This window comes from Rhamphochromis sp. 'chilingali', assembly GCF_963969265.1.
Source record: "Rhamphochromis sp. 'chilingali' genome assembly, chromosome: 11".
In the NCBI taxonomy this organism is placed as follows: domain Eukaryota; kingdom Metazoa; phylum Chordata; class Actinopteri; order Cichliformes; family Cichlidae; genus Rhamphochromis; species Rhamphochromis sp. 'chilingali'.
The window spans coordinates 24,321,527-24,341,681 of record NC_137938.1 but is presented as its reverse complement, the minus strand read 5'-3'; the positions used below and the strand labels follow the sequence as shown (position 1 = coordinate 24,341,681).

General features: G+C 42.6%; 2 protein-coding genes across 4 annotated transcripts; one reads left to right on the top strand and one right to left on the bottom strand.

The window, feature by feature from the left end:
* Nucleotides 1-925: 925 nt before the first annotated feature.
* Nucleotides 926-4,019, bottom strand: cox6b2 (cytochrome c oxidase subunit 6B2). Of its 2 annotated transcripts, none has more exons than XM_080896726.1 (4): nt 3,866-4,019; nt 3,287-3,456; nt 1,653-1,753; nt 926-1,283 (listed from the first exon to the last, which is right to left on the bottom strand). In XM_080896726.1, the coding sequence occupies exons 2-4, from the start codon at nt 3,390-3,392 to the stop codon at nt 1,230-1,232; spliced, it is 261 nt and encodes an 86-aa protein (XP_080752852.1). In that variant the 5' UTR covers nt 3,393-3,456; nt 3,866-4,019; the 3' UTR covers nt 926-1,229. The 2 variants fall into 2 exon arrangements, with proteins under 2 accessions (XP_080752852.1, XP_080752853.1); XM_080896727.1 differs by having other exon boundaries at nt 3,808-3,897.
* A 2,245-nt stretch (nt 4,020-6,264) lies between these two features.
* Nucleotides 6,265-14,318, top strand: rasip1 (Ras interacting protein 1). 2 transcript variants are annotated; one of them, XM_080896043.1, is made up of 16 exons: nt 6,265-6,552; nt 7,226-7,347; nt 7,593-8,044; nt 8,218-8,478; nt 8,588-8,829; nt 8,909-9,073; nt 9,603-9,807; nt 10,054-10,352; nt 10,458-10,619; nt 11,543-11,583; nt 11,862-12,016; nt 12,166-12,278; nt 13,076-13,370; nt 13,578-13,741; nt 13,829-13,970; nt 14,073-14,318. In XM_080896043.1, exons 2-16 carry the CDS (start codon nt 7,226-7,228, stop codon nt 14,249-14,251), a joined length of 2,997 nt encoding a protein of 998 aa, XP_080752169.1. In that variant the 5' UTR covers nt 6,265-6,552; the 3' UTR covers nt 14,252-14,318. The 2 variants fall into 2 exon arrangements, with proteins under 2 accessions (XP_080752169.1, XP_080752168.1); XM_080896042.1 differs by having other exon boundaries at nt 13,829-14,318.
* Nucleotides 14,319-20,155: the final 5,837 nt, after the last annotated feature.

Genomic DNA, 20,155 nt, shown 5'->3' with positions numbered 1-20,155 from the left:
AAATTGGGATTCCCTAAAGCCACCATCCTCCTTGATCTGACTCATGCCAATGGATCTGAAGCATTCTGATTACATTTAGCACCTATACAGCAGTATATTTTCATATAATTTGGATCACATTAGGGAAAGTAATCAAATTCCAAGCCAGAGAATGACACTTCAGGTGTTTTTACTGTGGTTTGGTATAAAAACTGTTCCAAATTGACTAAAAAAAAATAATGTAGGGTCCAATTATTTTAACTATTTTATACAGCGAGTGAGTGACAATAGTGCACCCTTGTGGTAAAAAGGGTGGTTTCAACAAAATCAGCCTCTGACCTCAGTGCTCCAGCCACTCCGTGGAAACAAAAAGAAAAGTTGATAAATAACAGTGGGTGCTACCATTCAGTCTACCAGGTCGAGGTTACCGAGATTTAAACTCCTCAGAGATCTGTAGTAGATGCACCTATGGTATCAATGTGAAAATCCTACATCCCAGCTTTCTTAAGTTATCACATTCAAATTTAGGTGTTCGCCCTGGGTGACAAGACCGCATCAGCATTTTGCTGAGGGTAACGAATATATCTGAGAGGATTAAATAAACTTAGTTACTCATGAAGGCCTTGCTGATACTAAATAACAGAACTGAAAACCTGCTACTGATATTCAAGTGAACTTTAAGACGAAAGCAGGCAGATATGTAACAAGGCCAATGTGAACAGAAGTTTTTGTCAGATAAAGCTTTAGAGCATTTTTGTTCATTAGTTATTGACTTCTGTGTTCACATTTTAGACATAATTACACTCTAAATGTAGTTGTAGGAGCGCACTCAATTTATTCAGCTTACTGATTTTAAATGCTGAGAAATAATAAAAGAATGAACTTTTTTGATAATAACACGATCGTTTTAAATTACAGATGGCAAAAAAAAAGAAAGAACTCACAATTGATTTGTGAAATTGATTTATTTGCTCTCTGGTGACTCACAAGTCAATCCAAGACAGCAGAATACTGAACAACTTCCTGAAATAAAGCTGCACTGGTATTTATTAAATCAACCACACTAAAGACCAGTTTATAACAGAGGCAGGAAACACATGTTTAAGCTTTAAAACTGTGCTTGTTGTGCGTGTTTTTAGTTTGTAAGACCAGTGCTAATAATGAAAGGGTAACAGTTGTAAAGACATTTGTAGGCAGATGAAAGAGGTTGCAAGTAATAGTCTTGCAGCCACCTGTCATGACGGGTTAGTTCAGATCTTTCCAGGGAAACTTCCGTTTTCTATCTGCTCATCCCATTTAGAAACCTGCAGGAGACATTAAAGAAAACATGAGGCTTAAGTGTAACTTACGCCTACCAGCAGCATTATTAGCCTTGGAAATGGTGATGAGACACAACAGTCTCACACAAGTTACATGTGATGTGGAAACTGTTTCAAAACATCAACTGCAAACAAGGTTTCCAGCTTTGACTGCAACACATGCAGCAGTGAGAACTTTGTGTCACAACGGTAAATGTGATGAAACGCAAAAGCCTAATGTGGTTAAAGAGCCCCAAACTCCTGTTTACTCCAGAACAGTCATTCAGAAGAAAAAAACAAAAAAACAAAACACTGGAAGTACAGGGAAACAAACTGTGGCAGTCAGAGACATCTGCAGTTTCTTCTTAAACTTACCCAGCTCATAGGGCAGAGGCTCTTGTAAACCTTCTGGTACCACTCACATGGAGAAACTTCCTGGCCTTTGGCTGACAGAGCTTTGTTGCACCTGTGGAAGTCTGCAAGAACAAAAACGGTACAGGGTTTACTTAAATGATAAAAGTCTTCTTGAAGACAAATAGTACCGGCATGAAGCAAAACTAAGAGCTCATTGTGAAAACAGGTTAAAGCTTTTCTGTTTACATAAAACATCATTTTAAGCTGAACTGGTGTTTACATTGCTGAAGTACCTAATATGAACACTGAATGCTTGGAGGAGGGGAATATGTCTTTTTTGTCCTTCTCTTCAGGATTTGTTTGATATGTTTCAACTTCCTGAATAACAATACCTATTGTCTGTCCAGTGCAGCAGCTGCTGTTATTGCACTGATTTTTATCTATTTTTTTTTTTATCTAACACATTTATCTGAAAAAAAGAGAACACAGAAAGATAACAGCCAGAAAACAATCAGGTTAGAATGTTAATATTAAGTAAAGTTTTGTTATGGTTTATTTACAAAAAGGTTTAAAGTCCACATCTGAGAGCGAGTGAACTTTTAAAGAATGTTTGGCGGTCTTGTCACTAAGTCAAGTATCTTTTACTCAACATACTCGCTCTTCATTAAAAAAAAAAAAAAATCCTTTCAGGATTAATTTAAGTACTTAATCGCTAAGAAATTTGTTTTTACATATCAGTTAAAAAAAACATAGCGATCCAAGTATAACATATAGCATATCATTATACTTGGATGGATTGTGTTACACAGTGAAGGCATAGTGATACTAGTGTAACATTGGGCTTTATAATGTATACTTTGTGAGACTCATATAGGGAAGTTTGAAAATTATGCATGAATTAAGAGTACCAATTCCAGTCATCAGTCTCTCCCCCTCCATTTATTTATATTTTGCTTCCAAGGAGTCAGACTTTGTCATTTTTAAAGTTGTCTTGAGTAACAGTTCTGCAGCCTTTCTGAAGACCTTTCAAAGTTTCTTTTGACATTGGCTGCTTTTCGCTCATTATTAGTCCAGTCCTTGTACATGAACATTTCCAGAGGAATATTTTTTTGGTTTCTTTGTTTAGCCAACGAACACTGACCTATAAAAGCATTAAAAAGGTCAAGGGAGGAACCAGTGTTGCATCCACACATAACAACAACTCAGCAAAGAACCAATTTCAGATTGCATTTTTGGCACTTTGTTACTAGCACCAGTCACTGATTCCCATTTTTAAAGTTACATCTAAGAACCAGACCTTTTAAATTTTCTACTATTTTCTACAGCAAATGACCAGTATCATGTCCTTGAGAAAGGAAACATCAAACAAAGACTTGACAGATGCACCTGGACCGACTGTCAACAAGGGACACATGGGGGGGAAACCGTATCATTTTTTTAACCTTAAATACTGTATTTCCGTGTTTGTTTACATGTTCCAATGAACTGCTCACATTTCCCATTTCCATAGCACAAAGTGAAGAAATAAAAAGTGTTTTTGCACAGTACTAAAATTAGCCCCATACGCGCATGTGAAGTGCATGTCCTGTTGTGTTAAGACAGTTCTGGTCGGGTTAATGTATGATAATGTGTGATCACAGCACAGCAGTCCTCACCCAGGTAGTTTTGGAAGCAGTTTCTGGTCTGGTTGGTGTTTGGGAATCGGGCGTCAAACGGAGCCGTCTTGTAGTTCTTGATCTTATCTGACACGGCTTCGGCCATTTTTCTATCCTTCAGTCAGTGGGAGTTTTAAACGATGTTGAAACAGGGCACGGCCTAGGTTAGCCTGCAGGGGAAACAGGAATAAAAAGGTGTAAGACAAACGAGACATTTAACTAGTGTTAGCTATCACAGAGGGAACAACGTTAGTTAACCGAGCTACTAGACGTTTACAGTCTTATTGTTACTAATTCAGATACACACAAATTACATGTTTTGAGTATATAAATCTATTGTCATAAGCACACAGGTCGGTATACAAATGAGCCCAGTCAACGTAATCACACAAAATAACTCAGGCAATAGGTTATCGCTAGCCGTTAGCTCAAAGCTAACGAGTTAATCTGTGTGTATACGGCCGTAATTAACACGCAGCACTTAAACCGTTTTAAACGACAAAAAAAGGCTGGAAAGACACCTTTAAAGGTTCAAAAGGTTAGGATTAGAACAGCATACTACGAAGTTACGAAGCTAACCTTGGGACGCTTCTTCAACGTGTCCTCTCTAGAAAAAATTGTCCTTCCTCTCCGACGCGCAAGGCACGCTGGGATATCGCCGTAATCAAATCCGTCCTGTTTATTTACGACAGCGTTTAATCTTTAACAGTCACATATTTGTATAATAATTGTATTTATGTTTTTTTCAGAGGTAAAAAGTTAACATACAGCGAAATAAGAAGAGTCAAGGGTCAAAGAAGAAGTTTATTATATATTTATTTATTTGCTTCCCCCCGTGTGACCTCCGGATTTGTTGCTGCTTGAGGGAAAGCGGTGGTTTTCATTCTGCGACATAATATTTCCAGATTTTGGATCAAAAGATGACCTCACCTTCTTGCCTTTAAGGCTGTTTGGTTCCAAGTCACTTAGACCTCAGATTAAATCAATGCCAGACCCCAGATATCCTTAAAAAAATCAGATACATTCCTGTGTTTCTGCTCTTAATTTGTACCCATATTTTGCTGCCCCCTCCCAGAGTTTCCGACACTGTGACATGATAAACAGAAGAAAATATGTAACCTATTAAGAGCAAATTTTTCAAAGCATAGCTTAACCCAGTATTATTATTTTATTTTATTTTTTTGGTGACATCTTCTTCTTTTAATGTTTTGGTTGCTCTTAGATATCTTGCATATATACCCACTAAATACTTCACTACTTATATGTTGCTAGGGTTGGGCTCCCTTTGATTCAACAAGGTGCTGGAAAAATTCCTCAGAGAGTCTGGTCCACATCGTGATGACAGCATCACACAGATCCTGCAGATTTGTCAGCTGCACGTAGGTGATGTGAATCTCCTGTTCCACCACATCACAAAGGTGCTCTATTTGAGATCTGGTGACTGTGGAGGGCATCTGAGTACACTTGAACTCATTGCCATGTTCAAGAAGCCAGTTTGAGATGATTTGACCTTTGTGATGATTTGACCAAGGTGTGTTATCCTGCTTGAAGCATCCATCAGAAGATGGGTAGACTGGCGTCTTAATAGGATAGACATGGACACGGCGTTTAAATGATGATCAGTTGGTACTAAAAGGTCTAACGTGTCCCAAGAAAACATCTGCCATATTGCAACAGCAGCAGCATGAACGATTGATACAAGGTGTTCTTTCATGTTGTTTACACCAAATTCTGATTTTACCATGAATGTCGGAGAAGAAATTGAGACTTATCAGACCAAACAATATTTTTCCAATCTTTTGTGTTCTAATTTTGTTGTAAACTGTAGCCTCAGTTTCCTGTTCTTATCTGACAGGAGTAGCACGTGTTGTGGTGATTTGTTGCTGTGGCTCTTCTGCTTCAAGGTTGACATGTTGTGCTTTCAGAGATGCTTTTCTGCATATCTTGGTTGAGAAAGGGGGTTATTTGAGTTACTAGTGCCTTCCTATCAGCTCAAAGCATTCTGGCCATTTTCTTTCGACCTCTGACAAGAAGGCAGCAAAGGATGTTCACCCAGAGAGCTACTGCTCACTGGATATTTTCTCTTTTTTTGGACCATTTTCTGTAAACCCTAGAGATGGTTGTGTGGGAAAATCCCAGCAAATCAACACCTTCTGAAATATTTAAAATCATTTAACACCCTTTTCACATTTTCTTCCTCATTCTGATGCTCAGTTTGAACATCAGCACCACATGCACTAACAAGCAGTTGGACAGGTGTGCCTAATGAAGTGACCGGTGAGCATAGGTAATACATACAGTACTCCTCTGTTTCGCAAACAATACGAAATTTTCATATCACTTCACTGGTAGTGACAATAACAGGAAATTTAACATTTAATCATAAGTAATATATTATTTTCTCTTTTAGTCATGGTAAGAACTTGGAAATGGTGGAGGAGTCTTTGTAATGGGACAAACTTTATTAGCCCTTTATGATGACTGTGACAGTTTCTCTTTCCATCAACATCTTCCTGTTGAAGACCAGGTCAAAGATCACAGGTGTCTCGCTCTAGCTTCCTGTCTCACTGTGTGCATTTCCTTCATCCTCTTTTCAGCAAAACTTCAAACTTCCTTGCATTTTGTTGAGCACTGTGATAGTCTTTCTCATCATAAATCACGTCACAGTACCTGGTTTAAATCAAAAATAGTCTTTTAAACCCATTAAGGCTTTTTCATATAATTTAGCTTTATTCTGTGACATTTTCATTTAACTCAGATGGGCAAAAAGATAGATATCGAGATTGTTTTGTGCAGAGTACAATACAGTATATTATATTCCCAACAGGGTGCCAAACACCCATGTGTGTGTTTGTGTGTGTAAATTTACCGTTCTCTCACTTCTACCAATCTCTGCCTCTCTTTCTCACTCAGTCAGGATATAGGTGTTGTCCAAAGCAAAGGAAGGAAATTCTGTCACTTAGAACAATGGGTTGGTTTCTCTATCTATAGACCCAGAGCGCCCGAGAGCCAGAGAGGGAGGTAGCAGCCACTTAGAGTAAAAAACTAATGTAAAGGGGCATTTTCTTTAACAGAAGAAAAAAGAATTATTAGAATTAAAGATACCTTTGTCCATTTTTAAGGAGCCGAGGCCTTTAGAAAATGGATTTTCATCCTGAGGAGAAGGACGAGCGCACATTTTTTAGGGTACTTTGAGCTGCGCATTGGCATTTTGGTGGCAAAGGATAATCAAAACACACTATAAAAAGGATTTGAAGTAACTGTGGGTAAGTTTGTTCAAAACCAAATAATTTGAGTAATTTCTTTCTTGTAGTATTTAGAATTCTGTGAAAATATCCCAACATGGTTTTCTAGGAGAGGAGGCCTTTCTGCCTAGAATACCAATAACAGATTTTAGGTGTGGACGCATGTCGAGAAATGGCGTGTCTGAGGGAACAACTTTAAAAAGGAACTCATTTTCAACATAGTACTAGCCTTTATCTCAAAATTCTAATCGTAGCTAAAAGAAAACATGTTATCCTAAATTGTGATGGTAGGTTAAATAGAAGTGTTACAGAGAATTGGACAGGCAGTGACCTTTGGAGTGGGTTTTTCCCTGTCACTGCGACAGCTGGACCTGAGTCCTACAAAACACACTTCCTGTTTGAGGATAGGAAAACACACTGGGATTTTCAGGGGCTGTAGGGAGGGCTAATGTCTTTTCATTTGTTTTTACCATGTTGACAACCTGCTGTAGATATCCTGTTGATATTTTTGAAGGTTGACATCATTCTATTGTTATATTGTTTATATCCTGGCACTGGTGACACACAGCCTTTGGTATGGTGCAGAGAAATATTATTAAGGGAAACCTAATGTTTATATATCTTATAAAAAGATGAGTTATTAAGTTGATTTTAGAGAGAATTGCCTTTTAATATCTGAATTCTTCTCGGTCAGATGGAGGGATCTGGCAGTCCTCGATTCAGAAAACTCCATTTCCCAGTGGGTTTGTGGATCAACTCCCCCAGGAAACACTTTGCAAAGCTTGGTGGTCGTTGGCCCAGCGCGCTCTCTGTCAAGTTGGTCTAAACTTCTTTAATTCGCTTTTTTTAAATTAATCTTTAGTTTTGTTCCAACTTGTGTCCTGCATGTAGAATTAGTTTGTGTATTGATCTTATCTTATCTCACTTCCACTGTCATTTGTATTCATGTCTTCCATTTATTTTAGTCCTTGTTGTTTGTCAGTCATAACTCACAGCTGACTTGTCCCTTCCTTTCTGCTTCCTCTCTCCTCCATCTGTCTTCCCTCCTCTGTTGTTTCCAGGTCGACTACCAGCTCTGACGCAGCCTCTCTCCACGAGGCCCCCTCTGCTCCTTCCTCTTCCCTTTCTAACTCCACCCCCTCGCTGGCTTCCCCTACCCCATCCCCATCTCCTTCCCCGGCCTTCCTCAGGCCGCGGCCTGCTGCACCCCAGTCCCGTGCTAAGCGCCTTTCCCATCTCTTCTTACGGGGGCGTTCCAACAGTGACCGGGACCGGGCAGTGGGAGAGAAGGAGAGAGAAGTTTGGGCTCATTCGGCAGCCCCCTCCTCCCACCACTACTTGCCCCCTGCTTCTTCCTCTGCCCCAGGCCTGATCAAAATCTATGGAGATGCACTCTCCAGTGGAGCCAATTATCGCTCCCTGCTGGCCAACATACACTCCACAGCTAGGCAACTCATTGCCCAGGTCATCACTCGCTACACTGAAAGAGAGCGGGAGGAGACAGATGACGCAGGTATGAAAGGGAAATTTTGGCTCATTTGGACCTCTGCTGCGATCCATGACTAGGAATTGTTTGCTTAAATTTTTTTTACCAATTGGGAATGACTTTATATAAACATAAATAGCAGTGTTATGGAAAAATAATTACCCTCCCCCTCATTCCCCCTTTCCTCCATTACTTTCTAGTTCTCCAGAAACACAGCCCTGAAGACTTCCTATTGTGTGATGTCATTGGAAAGCCCATCCAGCAGCCAGATGGAGCTATCAAATGGGAGACAGAGTGCCGGAGAAGCGTTGCCCCGTGGGAATGTCCTTTGTTGTTAGTGGACATGTGGCGGCCTAAGGATGGATTTGAGCGGCGCTTTGAAATCCAAAGGAAGGAAGACTATGAGAGAGAAGAGTTAGAGAGGGAGAAGGAGCGTGAGAGGGAGGGAGAGAACTACCAAGGTACGTATGAGATGCAGCAGATAGGTACAGTGGCAAGAAAAGAAAAAATTGACCATTTATGCACAGCACAGGGCAAAGCTGATTGATACTTGGGTTGTCTGGGCAACAGGTGTGCGCTGGCGGCGGAGCAGGATGTCATCAGGTAGCGGAGCAGAGGAGGGCGAACGGGGTCACCGTGGAAGGAACACAGAGCTGAGGAGGAGCATCAGCGACATGAACCTCAGTCTGCGACGTCGCCAAGGCAATCACGTCAGCAACGACCCCCGCGGTTCTGGAAACCGGCCTAACAACAGCGCAGGGGTGCATGACAGGAAGAACATTGTGAGCATGATCAACCCACAGCCAGGAGAGGTAAAGAGAAGGCTGCAGTAAGTAGAAGCTGAACTGACCACACGTTCGGTCTTCTAACCATCATAAACCATTTCTGCAGATCAGGGCGTCGAAAGCTGAAGGGAAGGTTGGATGGACAAACCAGCCGGCAGAGGATGAGAAGGATTATTCCAGCTGTGACCTGGAAGTGATGTCACAAAGTCTGATCCTTCCACCTACAGACCGGCCTTACTTCCTGTTGCTGCAGGGTTACGATCAGAGCAAGGCAAGACATGCTGACAGATGGTATCGCCCATACAAATTCTCGCAAACAACACCCACGCACACGTACATCATGTAAACACATAAACACACATAAACAGCAACGTACTCGTTGACATGCGCTCTCATGTGCGCATTAGCAAAAGCGCAGGCATGGCTGTAGTGGAGTTGTGCACACGCGTGCACGCACCCTGTGCATTACATCATACCTGCATGTCTGTAATCGCCACATACCATCAGGGTTTCCATCCCTCTACACGCTTCTCCCATTCACCACCCAGCACAAAACAGCCTCTGAGCAGCACAATGCCAGAAAATGTATCCATCAAATGCACAAAACCCCCCTGTGTACATCACTTCATCTCACACAATGACCTCACACAGGTCTCCATTGTAACAAACTGTGACACACTTCATTCCTTATCGACTGCCTTCTGTTTGGCTTAACATCTGATAGAAGATTGATATAAACCATAACACTTAAAAGATAACAGACCTCCCTGACTCACTGATCCACTGTGTGTTTTGTGTAGGATTTTGTTTTGTACATCATGTCGGGACATATGCATGTGTTTGGAAGGAAACCCACAATAAGGGAGAGAGAGAAGGATAGAGAAAGAGAGAGGAAGGGGAAGAGGCCGCTGAAGGTGGACACGTTCCTGTCTGCTCCTGACCTTTTGGCTAGACACTTACTAGTCCGGAGAGACTCCGCTGTTCCAGAGACACCCACTGGACAAGGTACACCGGCACAGATCATCGTTAGAATCTTGCTGCACTCTCTTGCAGAAAATACAAAACTAGAGAAGGTAGATTGTTCATCCAAAGTAGGACATCATTGTTCTCAATGTTATTCCTGTTAAAAGAGGATTCTTCCTCTCCATTTTTGTCAAATGCTAGTTCAGAGGGAATAATTTACCTTGACATGACTGTCATAAACTGGTGGGTAAATTTAAACTCAATAATATTTTGTGAATTTTATCCCAGCCCTGATGCGACCTTTCAGAGGAGGTGCAGTTACACACAATGGAGTGGCCCTTTACAGGGAGACGGTCCTAAAGCCGGGCGATGTGATTGGTCTGGGGAACCACTTTCTTTTCTTGTATCGTGACCCTCGTGTGACTCCGCCTCCACCGCTGGCACTGACCTTGCCATGGCAGACTGATGCCTCCACCACCTGCTGCCCTTCAGGGTTGGTGGACAGACAGGAAGCTCTGAGGCAGTACCTGGGCTCCACTGAGGCCGTGTTGAAATTCCATTCTCGTCACGCCGATTCCTTGTTACAGGTAAGAAGGGAAAATAGCAGACTTCTTATAGTCTGACTGTAGTTATCTAGTCGAAATAAACTTTTATTTATACATATATGTGTTGATCCTTTACTTTTCTCATAGGAGATCATCTCCAGAAATTCCTCTCCAGACTCTGGAGGCGGGCCTTTAGCTCCTGCTTATCTCCTGTCAATCATGATAGATCATGCCTCCAAACACCTGGACCCTGCTCTCCTACCACAGATATTGCTCAAGTCAGCCAATCTAATAAAAGAAATTGTGTGGGTAAGTAACACAAACAAACAAAAACAATAGCTTGATGTCATGTTTGGTATTGTTACTTGTTCACATCTTGTTTTTGCAATCCTCAATTTAGCATTTGCTGGTCATAAACCAAAGTATTGGACAAAATTAAAACTTTAAATGGCATTACATAAAAAGTCAGGAGATGGGTGTCAAAATATGTCACTAAAACACAACAATCTCAGCCTCCCAGTGAAAAGAAGGTGCGAGCTGATTCATGTTGGTGTATTCTTTTATATCTGTTGCCCACTGAAATAAATTACTTATTACTATTTCAAACCTACTTTGCGCACCTGAATTCAATTTATCGTTCCAGTCTTTCCATTTTCCGTCTTAGTGTCAATAAAACATTCAAAGGATCAGCAAATTCAGAAGGATTCATCCACTGGGGACCATGAGTCTCTAGACCAAAGCTCAAGGCCATCAATTCACCAGCTGTTAAGATAACTTGGACAAAATTAATGGACCAACTGGGAGACATTGCTTTCCAAAGGGTCATGCTGCTTGTGTAATTAAAAAAATACAACATATATAATCATATCTGTGACGTGTGAATTAATAATATGTTGGAGGAAGTCAGAGAGTGGCTCATCTATGGAACAAATGTTAAGTTTTTTATATTTAATGACAGTATGGTCGTGACCACACTTAAACAAGTCTGGCAGATAAACCTCAGGTAGGCAGCTTGAGAATGCCACATTAAGTCAGACAGAAAAACCAGCAGACAGACATATGCCCTTCATTGTGGCCTACTGGCTTGTGAGCAGGAGTGAGGATGGGCTGATGTCACTTCCCTCCCGCTGGAAAATCTGCTCTAACTGTCCAGGCTGCAGGGCTAGACTCCACTCCCCCTCCTCCACCCCCACACTAAGTCTCGTCTCTTCTGTTTCCAACTATCTTTGCAGGATAACATTAAGGAATTTGGGGATAAGCATCCCACGCAAAAGTAAGAATATTTATGTTCTACGTAATGTTTCCTCTGTTTAGAGATTTCCAGCTGAGTGATTCATGATACATTTGTGCCTGTGCTGTTATGTCTTTGGTAAATTTTTGTGGTATGATGGAAGCATTGTCTCGAATATAGCTAGATAATAATAACTCAGTCTATTTTTACTTCAGTATGGAGCGTTTTGCTTTTAGTGCACAAACACAAACCTGACAGGGGAATGTTCACAATACTTGATAGCAAACATAACTTTGGAATTACTTAAATGTGTTGTCCAGTTCAACAGAGCAAGAAGGAGAGATAAGCACGCCAAACGTCCAGAAACTGTCATCTGACCTTCGACCTCTCATGTTCTGGATGTCAAATGCCACGGAGCTCCTCAACTTCTTCCAGGTTAAAGTAGAAGTGATGGAGAAAGAGTGGGAGTTTGAAGGTGAGAATAACTGGAAAACAACAGAAGGCCGGGGGGGGACCTTTAGAAGATCAAACGTATAAGCTGGCACAGGAATTTGGCAAAGCTAAACAGAGAAATCAAAGCTGACACTGAGCCTGGAATTGATCATAATGATTGTTTCTTTGAAGCCCCTGGGGATCCAGTTTTGACAGCTGATATGGACACCTGCTCAGAAGCTCTGGCACAGCTGGATGATGTCATTATGCACACCTTCCAGCAGTGTGTGTATCACCTTACCAAGGTAAAGTGGAAAAAAAGCCAGATACAGCGGTCCACATACTCCGATGTGCTTTGGCTTCAAATCAACGTTACCATTTTATGTGTAATGTTGCATGCCCTTTTAAACTGTAACTCCGGATAGCCACTTCTATTTAACCTCACCGAGAGACAGCACAAATTACTTTCTTAAGACATAAAAACTGTTCCTTTCTGGAACAAGCTCACCACCACCCACAATTGATTTTAATTTTCTCCAGCTGCATGCAGCTCCTCCAGTCCCTTTGTGCATTGCATTCTGAGACCATACTTAGGATGTACTCATTTGTGAAATCATACTTTTTTGGCTTTGTGTGGAAAACCTGTATTGAATTGGAACATACTGACATGGAAATAGCAATACTAGAGGATAACATGTCCAGAAAGCCGATGCAAGCATGTTGATGGTGTAATTTTTAGCATGTTAGTCATCTTCACTAAGAGTCCCAGCATGATCCAATCTATGATTTAGCACAAAGTGAAAGTGAGTTTAACAGAAGTGTCATTAGTGTTGTATAGTTGTGCATTTGCTTATGAGCACAAGATTAAAAGCTTAACCTGATGATGGCGCTAGAGGAAAAGTCACCAAGGTCAGAGATCTGGACCTGTACAAACTATTGTGATAGCCATCACTTCAAGTGTTGCTACAAATCATCTTAACATCTTCTTCCACTTAATTCATTCCAGTTTATACTGTCCATTCAACATCCATCATTTCCGGATTTTTATAATATTTTTAATATAAAAATGAACTTACTTTTTTTTCTCTTTCTGTCCACAAAGACACTGTACTCCCTTCTTCCAGCCCTTCTGGACACCAACCCATTTTCCAGCGAGGAGAAGGAGAAAGAGAAGGATGGAGCTCAGGCTGCAGAGGGAGAAGAGAAAAGAGGAGGAGAAGAGGAGGTAGATGATGTGTCCACCTTGCCGCCCAAGGTTGCTGGACTTGTGGAAGTGTATCGCTGTTCCCTGATGCTGTCACGGGAGGCATGTCTTTCCCCACCGCTCACCTCGCAAACCTTCGGCTACCTCTTCTTCTTCACCAATACCTCCTTGCTCAATACTTTGCTGGAGAGAGGTGAGAAGGCACGGGGCAAAGAAATCCTGTGTGGTTAATTCAGCAATAAATACGGTATCACTTTGTAAAAACTGAAGCTAGAGATGATAAAAGTGACCTTTTGGATAAAAGGAAGACTCACTGCTTTACTCCTGATAAAACAAACAAAATTAGCTTTTTTCAAATGTATTTTCTGTTTTCTCCAACATCCTCTCCCCCTCTTTTCAGACGGACTGTTTTCATGGTCCAGAGCAGTACAGATCCGAACAAACCTAGACCTGGTTCTGGACTGGCTACAGGGTGCAGGATTAGGAGACATCGCCTCAGAGTTTATGAAGAAACTGTCAGTCACAGTCAACTTCCTGTGTATTCCCAAGACTCGACTCATCCAGGTAACACAGCTGCATGTACAACATGCCCTTTGAGCCCTCTCCTAGAATGCCATCTAACATCTCCTCCATTAACTTCTTATCTCCAAGTCATCCTGGGCCAGTCTACAGGAAGAACATGCTTTGTTAAGTCCTTCTCAGTTGCACCACCTGCTCACCCATTACAAGCTGGGACCCAGCAGAGCTCCACCAGCATCCTGGGCCCCTCCGCCAGGCACTGAACTCAGTGGAGGTAATAAATCAAAAGGGCTTATTATTGAACATTTAATAACTATAATGAATAGTGGCATTATATGTCAAGTAAACTGTTTCTCAACCTTTTCTCATTTTTCAGACATCTTTGAGAGCTTTTTGGACCATCCTCCTCTTATCCTGCCAAATGAGACACCACGCCTTGACCTCTCCCAGACAATCCCAAGCCCTGAGCTACAAAAAGAAGTTACACGTCTCCGCACCTTCTTGTGGGGACTCGACCAGGATGAGCTCCCAGCCAATCAGAGGACTCGGCTCTGAGGAAGCCCTTATATGTCTCTGTATTAATGTCTCATAGAAGTAAAAAAAAAAAGGATATCACCAAAAACATCAAACTGGACACCAGAAAATAATGCAAACTGGACATGCTTTCTGTATTTTTATTGGCTGGTTGTTGGTTTTCCTCACACTTCATATCATCTCATTTATTCACTTAGATATTGTCTAGCTAAATAAATGTACTAGCTCTGTCATGCCTTTATAGGATTTGTTTGAAAGCAAGGAGCAAAACCCCATGTCTGTTAGGTAACATAGTGTTGTGCTTTACGTGGCTGTTTTCCTTGGCTTCCGTGTATGTTTTCAAACTACTTGTTTTTAATAAAATGCTGAATTCAAGCCTAAAAGACTTACAGTTTCCGCATGGTCTTTGACAAGCTTGTTTCCCACAGCGGGGCCCCTGGGGCTTGGCACACACCTTTGCTTCTACACCAAAGAAACATTCCACAAGGTGGCGATGCAGGACTCACTCCACTTGTAGGTTAACCGATGAGTCTGCAGGTAGAACTGCCTGACTAAGGAGGTGACCGTACAACTGCATTATCGACTGATCCAAAGCACATTCTCATTTCCTGTAATAATGGCATCATTTTACGCAGGGGTCATGACTCAGCGAGCAAATGAGACTGTGATTATCGCACACAAAGGTTACCTTTACCAAGGTGAGCTGTTGTAAAGGCCAAAGCTGGTTACTTAAAAGCAGGAGTGAGTTTTCACTCCTGGTGTGTAGGGTTTCCTTTTTCATTAATGTGGTGCGATCCCCCTGGGTCCCTGAAGAAAAAGTCCAGCTCATTAAGCACAAAACAGCAAGAAGTTCTTGTGAGTAGACAGCAGACAGGTGATATCATCATTGAGAGTGAGTAACTTGAAAGTGCGTCTGTTCCAGTTTGGCAATATCCAGTCAATTTAACTGCGGGGTCAGCCAAACGTCTTTAGAAAACAGTTCCCAACTTTCTTTATTTTGAGTATGAAGCTCTGTGACGTCTCAGAGAAAGTTATCACGCTCCTCCTTTGGCGTCCATCCAAATGGCTTCCTTTCTTCCGGTCAGCTTCTTAGATGAGTTCCTTTACGGTAAAAAGCCAAAGAATTTCCAAAAACACATCAGTCCCGTGGGAGACCCCTGCTTACATCATTACTGTTGCCACTGGTTCTGTTCCCCCGCTTTCTTACTGTGCCGACACTGAAAAACATGCCACTGAAATAGACCAGTTATAGATTATGAATCATGAGGAGAGGCCCCCTGTGGTTAAATTCATCAATTAGGTGATTGTAATCACTCTCATTTGAAATTCAATGTGGCGTATGAGTGAGAGTGAGACTGCGTTGTGTGCTAATTTAAACTTTCCAGTAATGCCATACAGATGTAGTTTGTAGCTTTATAATTAAACACAGATGGAAGACAGACTGGTATAGGTCCGTGCTCATTGTGTGATAATACAGTAGTCTGTGATACAATGCGGTGACCAGTGTCTGAGTACTATCACTAACAAGTGAGGTTTTGTAAGGATGTGACACACACAAGGTTTTCTGTGATCTCAATCACTAACAAACTGTGCATGTCAGCCCCACTTTCTCCCAGAATTGCGTAGTCACACAGAGACGCACAACTCTTTTCTTTTTTTTCTTTTTTTCTGTCTGACACACACACAAGGACTAAGTACACTTCTTTACCCAGGTGCACAGCCCCACACCTGTTGTTGCAGCTCTCTGTAATTAGCCCGACACAATTATCATTGGTGGATGGAGGGAGGGGGTGAAGACAATGGGGCAGTTATTCCGTCCCTATCATCTCTTTCTCTCTCCCTGCTGTCGAGTAATGAAAGATACTTCCCTTCTTCAAAGGGACGGAGTTTCCTACAAAACGGCTGAGTCAGAGGAGAAAAGGAGGGAAGGATGAAAAGAAAAGGAGAACAGTAGGGAGGCACGGGTGGTAACGCAATGCTGCTGGTGTGAGGCCCAGTGGACCACAGTGATTGTGCTCATTGTTGTACACACAGGAGTGAAAAAGCCTGTGGCTCTCACACTTAACGCTAACAGCTACAACATGGCACAGCGTCAGTATCTATTTGCGATCTGGTAGCACTTTACCTGAGCCTTGCGTCATCCTAAAACCTACAGTATAAGAAGGTTTTTCAGGTCATATGTCAGGCAAAAAGGGCAGAAAATGCTGACTACTGGATCACTCATATAGGACAAAGAAATGAGACTTGTGAGGTTCAAGTGCAAACTAAAGGTAGTTGTAGCGTGAAGTCAGCTGAAAGTGGAATAATGTGCATGTCCCTGTCAGAGACAACAAAAAAGACAGACTGGGGGATGTAAGAATCTGTGTGGGGTTTGAGATAACTGAGGAGAAGGTCAGGGATGCTTGGAGGGACATCTGTGAGACGCAGACAGACGACAGGCTGAAGCTGAGGTTGGTGATGGGGAGACTGATGATGAACCAGACAGCAGAGCCTCAGTGGGGTAATTACAAGGCCAAGAGAAAAGCTCAAGGGACAGATTTGTTTTCTCCTAGTTACATCACCCAAACGTGAACTCCTCACATAAACACATAAACTTCTTCTTCTTTCTTTTTTTTGGTGCATGCATGCATGCACCTACACACAAATGCACACAGGCATAGGCCGTGATATAAAGGAACCCCTGTGAGGTCAGATCCACCGAGCTGAGGCTGTCCACTGTTAGTAGGACTAGCCAGGTAAGCCTCACAGTCTCTCTGGCAGCTACAACCACCACCACCAACCACTGTATCTTACCCTGCCCTGTCCTGCCCTGCCGCGGCCTTCTCTCCACTGGCGGCTGTCTGTCCTAGGCTGCTGCTGCTGGTTCTCTCAAGCAGCTTTTGCCTTCATGCACGTGCTGTTCAATTTGAGAGAGAGGTACAAATTTGGAATTGGTGGTGTTTTCCTCTTTACCAAAATGCCCTCATCTACCTCTTCCCTTCTCCTTTCTTCTTTCCTTCTGTTTTCCTGCTTCTCTCTCTCGCTTTCGTTCTTATTCAGTATGTTTCTCCCGGGCCAGGGGGCCTGTGGGCAGGGGCCTTATTCCACCAGCCTGGGGCTTCTGTCAGAGGCTTGTTCCATTTTGCGTCATGGTGTTGACTGAGCGGACCCCACACTTAACTCCCATAGAGCCATGGGGTTGGGCGGCAGGGCGGCCGGCGCGGGCTAACGCGGCCCCGTGTTCAGCGTGGTAATCTGATGGCCATGTTTATTTTATGTAGCGCTGCTTTGATGGAGCAGAAAAAGTCTTTGGGCTTTTTGTTTCAGCACTTTCACTGCCAGGTCAGAGGTGCTCGCCGTGGTTACGCTCAGGAAGAATAATATTTGCCCTTATATTCACTCCAAACAGGCTTTTTTCCATATTAGTGTCAGGGATACTCTCTGGGTTTCTGCCTTCCACTGATTCGGCACATTGGGGGTGAAGGGTGGCGGGGGGACCACACCTCAAAAGCATCGCTGCCTGGAGGATAATGAGGGTGTTCCACAGGTCGTCCCCAGGCCTGGTCTTATACCCCTGAGTGAACCCCCATCACACTCAGCTCAGGGCCTGAGAGACAGACCTGCAGCCACATATATGTATGTATATATATAATTCCCAGGAGTGAAGGAAAACACACACATAAACACATGAAAACACTCTCCCTCCTGCTTGGTTGCCGCAGGCTCCACCTCAGCTGTCAGTCGTCCAAACTTCCCAGGGGTTCTTTTTAATGGAGTTAATGAGAAAAAGAAAAGAAAAACTCCTCCTTGTCTGCCTGAGCCTTTCACTGCTTCACCTCAAAACTCACACACCCACTTATCAGCCTTGTGTCAGCTGTTTCAGATGGGTCGAAAAGCCAGAGAACCGCACCGAGTCATTTTATGAGGTTTTGAACTAAACATACGAGAGAAAAGCATAACTGTCCACGTTCACTGGATCCAATCCCAACCCTGCACAACCACACCATAAAGTACAAATGGAGTCTCATGTATTGGCTCTCATCTCATCTCATCTTGGTCTTTACTTACTGTGTCTCCATTAAGCTTTACAATGTTGACCTGGTCTAGGAAAGTATTTTCTGACTGCCAATTTAAATGACCTGCTTTGTCAAGCAAGAATGCTTCTTACTTTGAAGATTAATTAATACATAGCTTTTGAAAGAGAAAGCCCAGATTGTGGCTGAGAATATTGTTTATCTGTCTCAATTTTGTTATTATATCTGGCCAAGGTCTATGCTATGATCATGATATTACAGGAATGGATCAATGTCATACAAGATAAGACACCCTTGGGAGTTTTTTAATGTTTCATTTCCTTCTAGGTTGTTATTTATGATCTGAATACAGAAAAGACTGGGTTTAGGCCAGATAGGAACAATAAGCAAACATGCAGAAGCACATATACAGGCACACACTAGCATGCATGAACAGAAACTAGATCCCCATCAACCATCTTCTACATCTCTTATCTTTCCATTGAGTTGAATAAAAAAAACATACACAGGAAGGACTGTTTACACTTCCTGCCCTGTTTCATATATCCCATTATCTCCTTTGTATTCTAACACATCTGACATGTTTTTGGCCTCCCGTGCATCTGTGAGGTATGTGCTTACTCACAAATGAAGGTGCTTCTGTTCTGATGTAATCCGGGGAAAATGGGGAAACAAGGAGGGGGGTACTACCCCGGTGGTAGGTAATCTAATCCCTCCAGTCGCAATTTGGCAACTCAAAACAATTACCACCTGGCTGTTCAGAAAAACAGCAGCCAGACAAAAGGGGTGTAGGCTCGTTAGAAGAAGCTGATGTAAAGTCGCATTTAGTAGGTCACTACAGACGGGAGGCTAATCTGGATCAGGGTTTGGCAATGTTGCGCTCGCTGTTTAAACCATGTTTGAAAGCCTCTGCACATGCCACTGCGTGGGAGATGGCAAGAAAAAGTCAGGTGAGTGAGTCATACAGAGGCGGTGTCAGTCAAACCGAAGGGTTCACCAGCAAGAAATCGGTCTGTGAGGTGTGTGTCCTCTTCCCAGTCACAGTCACCCAATCAGGGCTGATTAAAGAGCTTTATCTTTCCTGTGACATGCCTCTATCTGAACGCCCTCTTCCTGCCCCACAGCCAGCTCTCGATCTCGTTCAGCACCCTTTCAATGAACGATAGAGTGATTTACGTCTTTGTAGTTGCTATCTTTATTCAGTCATTCTTTTCCATGGTACCACTTTGTTTTTTCAAATCCACCTCTTCCTCTGTTAATTTGCTCTTTTCCCTATTAGTGTCCCACCTATCTCGATCCAGTCATCCCAACCCCTCCTGTCCCTTTCTTGTCTCTTTATGTGTGTCATGGCCCCATCCTTTTCTTCATCCTCTCTCTCGGCCTCCTAATAAAGCCACTGCCTTTGTTCACAGTTTTAGAGTCATAGCCTAGACCTACGTCAGTCTAGATTTCCTTCTTCCGTCTTTTCCAATCCCACCTTTTATCGTCATTTATTATCCCAGATGAATGTCCTTGCCCCCGGTTGCTTTTGGGCATTTAGTCCAGTCTACTGCAGGGAATTTCCTACTTATCGTTCACTGGGCCATTCCTTGCATTCTTAGCATACTTCCTGGCACTGCTGGAGGTCCAGCCAGCCGCAAGGGTGTCAGCAATGCAAGGCAGGCGCTGATGCAAACTAACATCATTCATACATCCAGGGGTTTGCTTTTGATGAGGATGGACAGTGTGATTGATGAACAGAAAGAGGATGAGGAGAAGGAGGTGACATAAAAAGAATGAAGCGGTGGGTAGTGGTGGTGGAGGGGGGCTGCTGTCAATGTGTGTGAACTCTGTGCCAAAAATAGAAAATTCTGGATAGCTTTCATTTCTAAGTCCTTGACTCAGAAAATGTTATTGAAAAAAAGGAGACATG

What these genes read in the sequence shown, in the direction of transcription:
- cox6b2 (XM_080896726.1), bottom strand. Translation starts at nt 3,392, where the DNA reads ATGGCCGAAGCCGTGTCAGATAAGATCAAGAACTACAAGACGGCTCCG. An exon ending in CTGCTTCCAAAACTACCTGG is followed by an intron (nt 1,754 to 3,286) that starts GTGAGGACTGCT and finishes TTGTTCTTGCAG; the next exon opens with ACTTCCACAGGTGCAACAAA. An exon ending in GCCTCTGCCCTATGAGCTGG is followed by an intron (nt 1,284 to 1,652) that starts GTAAGTTTAAGA and finishes TGTCTCCTGCAG; the next exon opens with GTTTCTAAATGGGATGAGCA.
- rasip1 (XM_080896042.1), top strand. Translation starts at nt 7,226, where the DNA reads ATGGAGGGATCTGGCAGTCCTCGATTCAGAAAACTCCATTTCCCAGTG. An exon ending in ACGCCGATTCCTTGTTACAG is followed by an intron (nt 10,353 to 10,457) that starts GTAAGAAGGGAA and finishes CTTTTCTCATAG; the next exon opens with GAGATCATCTCCAGAAATTC. An exon ending in GTGTGTATCACCTTACCAAG is followed by an intron (nt 12,279 to 13,075) that starts GTAAAGTGGAAA and finishes CTGTCCACAAAG; the next exon opens with ACACTGTACTCCCTTCTTCC.